Source organism: Panulirus ornatus, chromosome 17 (assembly GCF_036320965.1).
Source record: "Panulirus ornatus isolate Po-2019 chromosome 17, ASM3632096v1, whole genome shotgun sequence".
NCBI lineage: Eukaryota > Metazoa > Arthropoda > Malacostraca > Decapoda > Palinuridae > Panulirus > Panulirus ornatus.
In genome coordinates this window covers 3,005,572-3,017,843 of record NC_092240.1, presented here as the reverse complement: position 1 = coordinate 3,017,843, position 12,272 = coordinate 3,005,572, and the positions used below count along the sequence as shown (strand labels likewise).

The window sequence follows — 12,272 nt, the reverse complement described above, 5'->3', positions numbered from 1 at the left end:
GAGCGGTCATAACAGTCATCCTTCTTCGGGATGGGACGTATCAATGCATGCTTCCAAATTGAAGGAAAAGTTTTGGTTATTAAACAGAATCGGAACAAATGAACAATCACATGCAAGTTCAGAGGCACACTCTTTCAGTACATGGGATGGATGCAATCAGGACCATATGCTTTTTGAACAATACAAAAAGTGATTACATAGAGGGGTATGGGATTAGTAAGAGAATCAAGAGGTGAAGGAATGGTAGACCAAAAAGGCCTATCAGTGGATGATAAGGAGAGATCATTGCACTTCCTTCAATAAAGGAACGCTATGCCTCAAAGATAATGTCCTTGTAATGATTATGGGCACTGATAAAAGGCTGTGCTGGATGCTAGAGTCAAGAAAGAATTCTTCAGAGACTCTGACCACTTCACAGTTCCTGTGGGGATATGGATCAAGGAGAAGTGAAGGTATATTGTAAGGAAGAAAGGAGAAGTAAAAGCGTTGGCAAGACGATGAATCAGGAAAAATACATGGAGGAGTATGAAAGGAAAATACTGAAAGTTTAGATGGAAGTGCAATAATGTAGGAATGCAGTCATGTGTGAATGAGGTAATGAAAATGTTTAGAGAAATATTAATAAAGGTTGTGGACTCAGTCGTTGGTTACAAGGTAGAGATACAGGAATAAAAAGGGAAATGCATGGTGGAGAGAATATATTAGAAATGCTGTGGAAAAGAAGAAAAAGCACATGGTAGATTGCTTAATAGGAATGTACCAGTGGAAGTTCAGAAAAGGAGGGAAGAATACAAAATATGTAAGTGAAATGTTAAGAAGCTGATAGAGGAAAGCAAAGAAAAAGTAGATGAAGATTTTGGAAGAAAGTTAAGTGAAAAGTTTCAGGATAGTAAGAAACTATAATGGAAGGAGGTGAAAAGGAAAGAGGTGGATGTAAGAGTGGAAATGTTGATGTGAAAAGTAAGGATGGGGAATTGCTGAATCAAAAGGAGGAAGTGAAAGGATGATGGAAAGAGTATTTTGAAGAACTGATAGATGTCTGAGAAAGGGAGGCAATAATTGTTACATGCATGGGTACGGAGGGGGGAAGAAAGATACAAGTGCAGGAGTCTATAGCAAAGAGGGAGGTAAGAAGGGCAATAATGAGGAAGAAGGTAGGAATGGTACCTGAAGTGGATGGGATTGCGGCTGAAATGCTGAAGTACAGAGACGAAAGTGTGACATAGCGGATGCGCCTTATATGCAATTTTGCATGGAAACTTATCATTGTTCCTTTATTCAAAGGAAAAGGGGCAAAGGATGTATGTAGCAATTTTATTTATTTATTCATTTATTATTTATTCATTTTGCTTTGTCGTTATCTCCCGCGTTTGTGAGGTAGCGCAAGGAAACAGACGAAAGAAATGGCCCAACCCACCCCCATACACAATGTATATACATACACGTCCACACACGCAAATATACATACCTATACATCTCAATGTACACGTATATATACACACACAGACACATACATATATACCCGTGCACACAATTCACACAGTCTGCCTTCATTCATTCCCATCGCCACCTTGCCACACATGGAATACCATCCCCCTCCCCCCCTCATGTGTGCGAGGTAGCACTAGGAAAAGACAACAAAGGCCCCATGCGTTCACACTCAGTCTCTAGCTGTCATGCAATAATGCCCGAAACCACAGCTCCCTTTCCACATCCAGGCCCCACACAACTTTCCATATTAACCCCAGACGCTTCACATGCCCAGATTCAATCCACTGACAGCACGTCAACCCCGGTATACCACATCGATCCAATTCACTCTATTCCTTGCCCTCCTTTCACCCTCCTGCATGTTCAGGCCCCGATCACTCAAAATCTTTTTCACTCCATCTTTCCACCTCCAATTTGGTCTCCCACTTCTCCTCGTTCCCTCCACCTCCGACACATATATCCTCTTGGTCAATCTTTCCTCACTCATTCTCTCCATGTGCCCAAACCATTTCAAAACACCCTCTTCTGCTCTCTCAACCATGCTCTTTCTATTTCCACACATCTCTCTTACCCTTACATTACTTACTCGATCAAACCACCTCACACCACACATTGTCCTCAAACATCTCATTTCCAGCACATCCACCCTCCTGCGCACAACTCTATCCATAGCCCACGCCTCGCAACCATACAACATTGTTGGAACCACTATTCCTTCAAACATACCCACAGGGGAATAAATCTGTGAAGTATACCAGGAAAAGTGTATGCAAGAATATAAACTGAGAGTGATGGAAGTGACTGAATGCAGATAAGTTAAGTGCAAAGGGGTTTCAGGAAAGGTAGGAGATGTGTACACAGATTTTTGTTGTTAAGATGACTGGAAAGGTATTTAGCAAAAGGTAAGAAGATGTATGCAGCTTTTATGGATCTGGAGAAAGCGTTGACAGAGTCGAGTGGAGTGCTTTATGGGATGTGTTAAGGATATATGGTATTGGGGCACAACTGTTGGATGGTGTAAAAGCCTTCTATAGAGGAGCAAATGCATGTGTAAGAAGGGATGGAGAGCTGAGCAAAAGTTCTGAGGTGCATGTAGGTGTGAGGTAAGGCTGTGATATCAACATAGGTTTTTAGTATATAAATGGATGGAGTGATAAGAGAGATAAAAGCAAAACTAGAGAAAAGGGATGCAGAGATGGAGTGTGGTGGTGAGATATGGTGGCTAGTGGCAAGCCTAATTGTGGATGATACTGTGTTGTTTGTGGAGAGGGAAGAGGAGTTGCAGAAGGCTGTGTGTTTTATGATGTGTGTATGCAGAGGAGATTGAAGGTAAATGCACGTAAAAGTAAAGTAATGGAGTTTAAAAGGAAACGGAGAGAAAGTATATATTTTGTAAAACCATGTAGAGTGAAAAAAGAAAGTGAAATAAATTGTGCTATGGATATGGGGGGTGGGGGGGAAGACTGGAAGAAACTAGAGAATTTAAGTGTGGTAATATGGAAGAAGAGATAAGGGAGAACAGTACAGGGTAGAAGAGTCATTAACAGAATAATGAAGGGTAGAGGTGTAAGTATGGAAGTGGGAAGAGAGGATGAAGGGGCAGCACAGTCCTGCCAACTCTGACCTATGCAGCCAAAACATGGATGTGGAATGAGGCACAGAGGTCAAGAATCCAGGCTGTGGAAATGAGTTATTTGAGAAGAGCATATGGTGTGACTAGATGGAATGAAGAAATAAATGAAAGGGTGTATGAGAGATGTGGTATGGCAAGGAATGCAGCGGGAATGAATTGTGGTGTGGTAGAATGGGTGAAACATACTTTGAAGTGTTTTGGATATGGAAAGAATGCAAGACTGGGAGTTTACAAGGAGAGTGTACAATAGCACAATTAAAGGGGTTGGTGTGAGTCAAAGACAGCCTAAGACATGGGCAAATAGGGTGGAGGAATACTGGAGGGAAAGAAACAGAGAAAGAATGCTTGGAATGGTGTATGTGAGGGAGGCATGCAAGGACCTCTTTTGCCATGGCCACCCCTTGATGGGAGTTCCTGGAGGAATGGGCATCAGAGATATAGACATATAGACAGACAGACAGATACATAAAAGCTGAATGGGAGACAGAGGAGAGAGTTTTCCAAGCCCGATATGCATGATACCATGCCTGAATGGCCTCAGAACAGGAACAGTTGAACCATGGATTGGAAGTTGTCTTGGAGGGGGAGGGAATAGCTACTTTCATTCCTGCAAGGATAATCTCTGCCATGCATCTGGTGGAGACAGAGGCATCACCACACAAGACGGTATTTTACTCAAGGAGAATCAGAAAAGAAGTTATGCAAGTTATCCCAATCAGCTTTGTTGAGGTGCTGGTATTTAAGCTTAGAAGGGGCTGCTGGATGGGGAGGTGCCATTAAAGTAGAATTAACGAGTGTTATCAGATGAACCAACTGGGGAAGAGATTGTGTAATAACAGTGGGATGGACTAGAGGTGAAAAGCAGATTCAAAATATTAGGAGAGCTATGACTGCTGTCAGGAATATGAGCAGGGTGGGAGAAAATTTGCTTTACATCACTGCTGATGGAGAAAGAGGCTCCAATCCTCCAGAATCTGAATGGGAGGAATTCAATCATTCCCTGTGGTGAATGTTGAAATCTTCGGGGTACGAGATCTCAACTTGCAGGTGAGAGGATGCCAGTCTCATGGCAGGAGTTTAGATAGATGAAGATTAAATAGTTGAAGAGTTATAAAATTTGTAGAATTAGGAGAGCAAAAGACAAAACAGAAGAAAAGAGAGGTAGTTAAAAAACAGACTTTGAGCCACATACCATCAAACTTGGGGACTCAAGGTCCTTGAGGCATGCAACAGGTGTGCTGATGAAAAACAGGCTAGTGAAAACATTATTAGACTACTGTGTCTCAAGTAAGAGATTAGGAGAAGTGCTAGACAGAAGGTGTTCAACAAAAGAGAGGTTACTTGAGAGACCATGACCCAAGTATGCTTCACTTAATTTATAAAAGAAAAGGAGCTACCCTTCCACCTCTGGACAATACTGCCTCATTCTTAATCCTTTGGCCACAGAGGTAATTCCTTACAACATTCTCAATAAGTGTGAATTCTCCAGTACAATATGAAAATGGTAATTGATCCCTTTTTACTATTCTTTTTGATCAAGGCAAAAGATTATAAAGTATATGTAGTATAACATTTAACAACTGACACCATACACATAACTGACCAAGTATGCTTCATTTTAGTTACAATTTGGACAAAAGTCTCGTTCTTAACCCTTAACTCACAGAGTTAATTTCCAGATACATTCTCAAGAAGTGTGAATTCTCCACTAAACTATGAAAATGATAATTCATCCTTTTTCACTATTTTTCATCATCACAGCAAAACCATAAAGTTTCCATATCTGACGTTTATATTACTTAAACACAACATGAAAGTAGGGGAATAATTAAGGAAAATAAATATAAAGTACGGAATTCAGGTATGACATTAGCAGGAAGGCATCGTATTCCTCATGTGTAAAAGATTTCTTGTGCCTTTCACCTGTTATGATCAACAAATAAGGAAAAGAAAACATCAAAGGACTGAAATTAACAGTACACTAAGCAACACCATTCTAAACTCAAGAGCACTCATCAAAAACATTATACATAATCATTATGCATATTTACTTACCTATTACAATACAAGCCATACATACATAATGATAAAAAAGCAGTAAATTGTGAAAAAAAAGAGAGAGTCAAATCTAAAGGAACTCTAAACAACCTAGTCCTACCAACTTGTAAACAATCGTCAATAACCTGGAAGAAATAGAGTGTTTTAGATACCTGGGGGTTGATTTGGCAGCTGGTAGAACTGAAGTAGGTGAAAGGACAAAGGTCCTGGGTGCATTCAGGAGTGTGTGGAAAGAGAGGTCACTATCTGCGAAGGCAAAGATTGGTATGTTTGATGCTACAATAGTCCCAGCAATCCTGTATGGGTATGAATCACATGTCCTAAATACATAAGAACAGAAGAGGGTGGATATGGTGGAAATCAAATGCTTGAGTACAATATGTGGTGAGGAGACAGTTGATCATGCAAGGAATGAGTGTAAAAGGGAGGTGTGGTAGTAAGCTAAGCATGTCTGAGAGAGAAATGAATAGGGTGTTTTGAAATAGTCTGGACATATGGAGAGGATAAGTGAAGAGAGACTGACTAAAAGGATACAGTGCATGAGTTAGAAGTGGATAGAGCAAGAGGGAAGGGCAAAACTAGATGATGGAGAGATGGAGCAAAAGAGGCTTTAAGATACTGGGGACAGAATATCCAAGAGGGTGCTTTGTTACAAGAGTGCATTGATGCAATGTGGTAAATTATACAAGGGGTGATGTGCTGTCACTGGGTTAAAGCCAGAGAATAAGAATTGGTCAGGAAACCATCTAAGTTGACAATTGGTGGAAATCCGATTGACCATGTCTCCTTTGACCATCTTGGTGTGTCAGTCCTACGTGCTGCAGCTAGTGTGCAAAAACTACATCGAAAATGAACAGATAAGACTCATTTTGAGTCTCTTGGGGCTGTTGCAGGGCACAATCCTAATCATGAAGCAAATATCAGAAGTTAAAATCATGTACATAGCTTATATTAGGTCTCTTAACAGATTACTATGCACCCGTTTTGGTGCTATATAACAGCAAAGATGCCAACAGACTTGAAAAAATGCAAAACAAAGGCTTGAGAATTATACTTGATTGCCCAAAGACTACAGTACTCAACATGTGGAAAGAACTTGGTATTCCAAGCATTGAAGACAGAATACTTGAAATCAATTTCATGAAATGACTGACACTTCTGCATATTGATCTGTATAGTGTTGTCTCTAAAGAGTTGTTAAACTATACACGTCATGGCACAAGCGAATTTAACTGGATCCAAATAACAACCAACCACATGACAATGTTTGGAGCACATAATTTGTATAAAATTGGGAAGCAACAGCATTTCATGCCTTCGTAGCAGATAACTCCCTTTGACATCACACCTACTTATCCACTTAAGAATTAAATTACTTATAATCTTCACTTTCAACAATCAGCCAAAGCTAACTCCCTTTGACATCACACCTACTTATCCACTTAAGAATCAAATTACTTATAATCTTCACCTTCAACAATCAGCCAAAGCTAGTGCTCTTGAACATATACAGAAAATGCAGACTGAAAATAACATATCCCAGTGCATCTATACTGACGGTTTCTGCGATTCTGCCACTGGGAGGGCAGACAGTGCTGCCATTGTGATCCAGCCCAATGGTAATAGATTACACAAAAACATTAGAATAAACAAATGGGCCTCTACCCTACAACTGAATTGTCTGCCACACTTACCACTCGAGCTGAGAGAAATCACTGCCAGAGACAGTTTAATTATCTCGGATTCTTTATCTTCACTGCTTCCCCTTAACACCCTGAGATCAGAATGTAACATGGTGGCCACTGATGCCAGAGACAAATATTCCAACATTATTACTCAAAGGATTCAAATCAAATTGTTATGGATTCCCTCTCATATAGGTTTCTGTGAGCATGACTAAGTTGATATCTTTTTAACAATATTGCTAATAATAATCACAGATGAAATCCCTGAGTAATCATATACATTGTGACAAAAACACTTCCAACACTTATACCTGAAAAAATCCTAGAGAAACTCATATATCTGGTAGCTGTGCAATTAATAGGCATGTAGCATTTATAAACAATGTCTCACCAAGTTTAGCTATCTATAATTCTATTTAGAAAGTTATGTCCTTGTTAATCATCCTTACAAATTTAAGATCTTTATTTCTTTTTAACATTTGAGAATATGCCTCTCACAGAGTGTTCTGGATGTTGCAGCATTTGTCTCCAACAAGGGTTATCTAACCGAAATATTTTCTCACCAATGATTGTTGCTTGTAGAGAAAGTCTTGCACATGCTGTTACTATCATAAGGACTGTTAGTGCCACTTGAATACCAAACAGGACAGATTTTGGTCTCAAGTACTGGTCAGTTACAGTGGCATACTTCCTATACATAACCCACTGTCCCAGTCCAAACAATGTTATGAATGAGGCATAAACAGCAGCCGTAACAGTGTCCAAAAAGCAGTGAGATATGCCATGGTTGACCCAGATGTGAGTAAATGTGACATTTGGTGGGCAGTACATCTTGAAATGTTCCACAACCTGGAAATGACAGACTATGAATTACTTTACACAACACAGTAGACATCTTAATCTTCAGTCATGAGTAATCATAATTAAAGATTACCATCAGAACCATCAACAAATATAAGACAAATTCAATACAGTGGTTATCAAGGTTTGTTTCTCTCCATACATCCAAACCATTTCAACAAACCCTCTTCTGCTCTCTCAACCATACTCTTTATTTCCACACATCTCTCTTACTCTTTCATTATTTACTCAATCAAACACCTCACATCACATATTGTCCTCAAACATTTCATTTCCCACACATCCACCCTCCTCTGTACAATCCTATCTACAGCCCATGCCTTGCAACCTTATAACATTGTTGGAACCACTATTCCTTCAAACATACCAATTTTTGCTATACGAGATAATGTTCTCTTCTATACATTCTTCAACGCTCCCAGAACCTTCGACCCTTCCCCACCCTGTGACTCACTTCCACTTCCATGGTTCCATCCACTGCCAAGTCCATTCCCAGATATCTAAAACACTTCACTTCCTCCAGCTTTTCTCCATTCAAACATACATCCCAATCAACTTATCCCTCAGCCCCACTGAAGCTATTAACCTTGCTCTTATTCACATTTTTCCAAACTCAGTCACCAACTACAGTTTCTCACTTGAATCAGCCAACAGAGCTGTATCATTGGCAAACAACAACAGACTCACTTCCCAGGCCCTCTCATCCCCAGCAGACTGCATACTTGCCTCTCTCTCCAAAACTCTTGCATTTACCTCCCCATCCATAAACAAATTAAACAACCACAGGGACATCACACACCCATGCCACAAACCAACATTCACTGGGAACCAATCACTCTCCTCTCTTCCTACTCGTACACATGCCTTAAATTCTTGGTAAAAACTTTTCAATGCTTCTAGCAACTTACATCCCACACCATATACTCTTATGACCTTCCACAAAGCATCTCTATCAACCCTATCATATGCCTTCTCCAGATCCATAAATGCTACGTACAAATCCATTTGTTTTTCTAAGTATTTCTCATACACATTCTTCAAAGCAAACACCCGATCCACACATCCTCTACCACTTCTGGAACCACACTGCTCTTCCCCAATCTAATGCTCTGTACATGCCTTCATCCTCTAAATCAATACCATCCCATACAATTTCCCAGGAATACTCAACAAACTTATGCCTCTGTAATTTGAACTCACCTTTATCCCCTTTGCCACTATGCATGCATTCCGCCAATCCTCAGGCACTTTACCATGGTCCATACAGTTAAAAAAGAATGCGAGAAGAAATACGAGGAGAGATCGGGTGCAGAATGGCAAAAATCAGAGCATATAAGGTAAGGCAAAGAAAGTGGGATAGGAATGGGAGATATTTAGTGAAGCAATGCTGTCATATGCAAAAGAAGTGTGTTGCACAGAACGTGGGAGGTAGGCAGATGAGAAAGTGTAGCAGGTGGTGTGATGATAAAACAAAGAAGTTAGTGAAAGGGAAAAGAAAGGGAAGGATTGTAAATGACTGGGAGATGTTCAAGTAAAAGCAGCCAGAGGTCAAGTGTGTAGGAGGTTGAAAAAAGGTCAAATGACACGTGGGGTGAGCAATTACCAGTAAACTTTAAGGAGAACAAGATCTTATGAAAGGAGGGTAATACTGTGAGAAAAACAAGAAAAGAAAAAGGACCATTAATGAAAGGAGCAAATAGGAAAATGGTAACAGGTAGTTATGAGTAGGAGATATAGTGAGTATTTTCAAGGGTTGTGAAAGTGTTTGATAATAGGGTGGTAGATGTAGGGTGTGTGTGTGTGTGTGTGTGTGTGTGTGTGTGTGTGTGTGAGGGGGTTGCAAAGTGAGAGAGTCATGGAAAGCGAATAGAGTTCAATACCTTGCATAAGATGAAATGCAACAAGGCAGCTGGAGTGGCTGGTATTGTGGTTCCATATCTTAAGTAGGGGGGATGACTTTTTGAATGGTTATTTAGGACTTTCATTGTATGTATGGATCATGGTGAGGTTCTTGAGGACTGATGGAATGCATATATAGCACAGCTGTATATATATATAGCACAGCTGTATAAAGATAAGGGGTGAAAAGGTGGGTGTTTTAACAACAGAGGTAAAAGTTAGTTGAGTGTTCCTGGTAAGTTGTATGAAAGTGATGATTGAGAAGGGGGAAAGAATATACAGAGCATGAGAGTGGGGAGGAGCAATGTGGTTACAAAGTGGGAGAGGATGTGTGGATCAGGTTTTTGTTTTACAAAATGTGTGAGAAATACTTGAAAGACACAGATGGATTCGTAAATGATATTTAGGAATATGAAGAGAGCATATGTGGCAAGCCAGCTGATATTGAAGCTGAGTTGTTTAAGAAAAGGGGAGATTGTTTATAAATGGTCAGTTAGGATATTTACTGTACGTATGAATCATGTGAAGGTGCCTAAGGATATATGGAAAGCATGAATAATGTTTTTAAAAATTAAGGGGTTCAAAGGTGGGTTGTAAAACTACAAATGTATAAATAAGTTTGTTGAGTGTCCCTGGTAAGATGTATGGTAGATTGGTGATTGAGAGGGCAAAGGCATGCACAGAGCATCAGATGAGGGGGAAGGGGATCAATGTGGTCACATAAGCATGAAAAACACTTGAGACAAAGGATTTGTATGTGGCATTTATGGATATGGAAATAGCATATGATAGGGCTGATAAAAATGCCTTGTGAAAGGTCTTACCAGTGTGGGAGGAAATATAGAAAGAGCAGAGAGAAGTTATTATAAAAAAGGTATGTGTATGAGTTGGAAAAGAGGAGAGTGAGTGGTTCCATGTGAATGTTAGTCTAAGCATGGGTGTGTGATGTCAACATGGCTGTTTCATTTGTTTGTGTATACAGTGGTGAGGGAGGTAATACACGAGTCTAGGAAAGAAATGCTAGTATGCAGTCTGTTGTAGTGAGGGGGCCTGGGATGTGTGTTGTTATTTACTGACGACACAGTAACATATCTGAGTAAGAAACTACAAAACTTGGTGTAAGCATGAACCCAAGCTCAAACATCAATGAATGCCTCATGGTCACCAACTCTAAATCACTTCATCACGGAGGTCCATATTTTATCATACTTGTAACTTGCTTGTATCATATCCTTTACAAACCGTATTACCGTAAAATGCAATATGGGCAACCCTTAAGGGTCTACATATAACATGGAAACCTTCAGCTTGTCAATCCTTAAAAATCCACTATGTTTACTTTCAATTTTCCCCATGATAAGGAAGACGCAGGCAACGGTGTGGTCATCTGCCAACCTCTCAAGTAATTCTAGATTGCCTTACGGACACGAACATACGTATAAGTGTTAAGTAAGTGATCCATATCAAGTGCCAACAAAGCTTTAGCAAGGGGCAATGTGTCCTTCCTATATTTCTAAATGAGATACAAGACAATACAAAGCATTTCTCTAACTTTAGGATGAAAACAAATAACATGAAAATACAAATGACCTACGTGATGTTGACACTACTTGTCTGCAAAACACGAGATATTTCAAAGTGAACAACAACACTAGGAGAACTTGGGTTATGATGCTTAATCAAAGCTCATGCAATTGTTGCATTCTAGTGTTGTTTAAAGGGACACATGCATCAATAATATATAATACAACAAAGTTAATTTGAGAAAGTGATTTAGTTTTTATTGCATATAAAAGATCAATTAAATGATTAAAGATGATGCAAATAAGACACTATTGCATGAAGCGTACGTAGATGAGTATGTACTACCTAAATATTAGAACAATCGTTGACCTAGGCTGACATGATTTTTTTTATTGATTCGACTCAATAGCAGTAAAATTATTATACCTATCTGATAGAATTTAAGTGCTTAAAATTCTTCACATGTTAATATCTGGTAAAAGATACGAACACTACTACAGCTTCTTTATGATAACACTAATACTGCTCAACATAATCTAAACTTATCATTTTCAATAATAATACTAACACTATTACTACTAATAATGATAATGATAATGCTATTATCATTATCATGCATTACTCAGTAGGTGAACAGTAAACAAAAACCCAGACCCTGTCATAAACATGTTACACAATAAACCAATACCAGACTCCTGTCCATACCATACCCAACAGACCTTTCCATGGATTACCTTGATCAATTATAAATCCCACTTTTGACTTACAGACAGCAAGTTGCTACGTGTTTACCACATCGCTCAATCTAACTTTATTTCATGCGCGCCTTTCACTGTCATCATGTTCTGCTCCTGAGAAGACACACAATATCTTTCTCTCCATCTTTCTACTTAGCATTCGGTCTCTCCCTTTCTTATTTTCTCCACTTATGACAAGCCTACACTCTTAGCCTTCCCTCACTCACATACACACACACACACACACACACACACACAAACACATACACCAAATATAGGAGAAAATACATAAGAGAAAAGACATGGTAATATTATATATATATATATATATATATATATATATATATATATTATCCCTGGGGATAGGGGAGAAAGAATACTTCC

At 39.3% G+C, this 12,272-nt stretch overlaps 1 protein-coding gene across 4 annotated transcripts in view; it reads right to left on the bottom strand.

Moving 5' to 3' along the window:
- Hmt-1 (ABC transporter ATP-binding protein/permease Hmt-1) overlaps nt 1-11,308 on the bottom strand; it is a 145,476-nt gene extending 134,168 nt beyond the window's left edge. The window contains exons 1-2 of one of the 4 annotated variants that reach the window (XR_011713896.1): nt 10,967-11,073; nt 7,431-7,716 (exon numbers count right to left, since the gene is read on the bottom strand). Coding sequence is in view for 3 of the 4 variants with exons in the window: in XM_071671787.1 (XP_071527888.1) it covers nt 7,431-7,716; nt 10,967-11,014 (334 nt within the window). In the remaining variant the exon portion in view is untranslated. Of the gene's footprint in view, nt 1-7,430; nt 7,717-10,877; nt 10,897-10,966; nt 11,074-11,221 lie in introns of those variants that run through there. The other 3 variants (XM_071671788.1, XM_071671787.1, XM_071671789.1) reach the window with 3 other exon arrangements.
- Between the last annotated feature and the right edge of the window lie 964 nt (nt 11,309-12,272).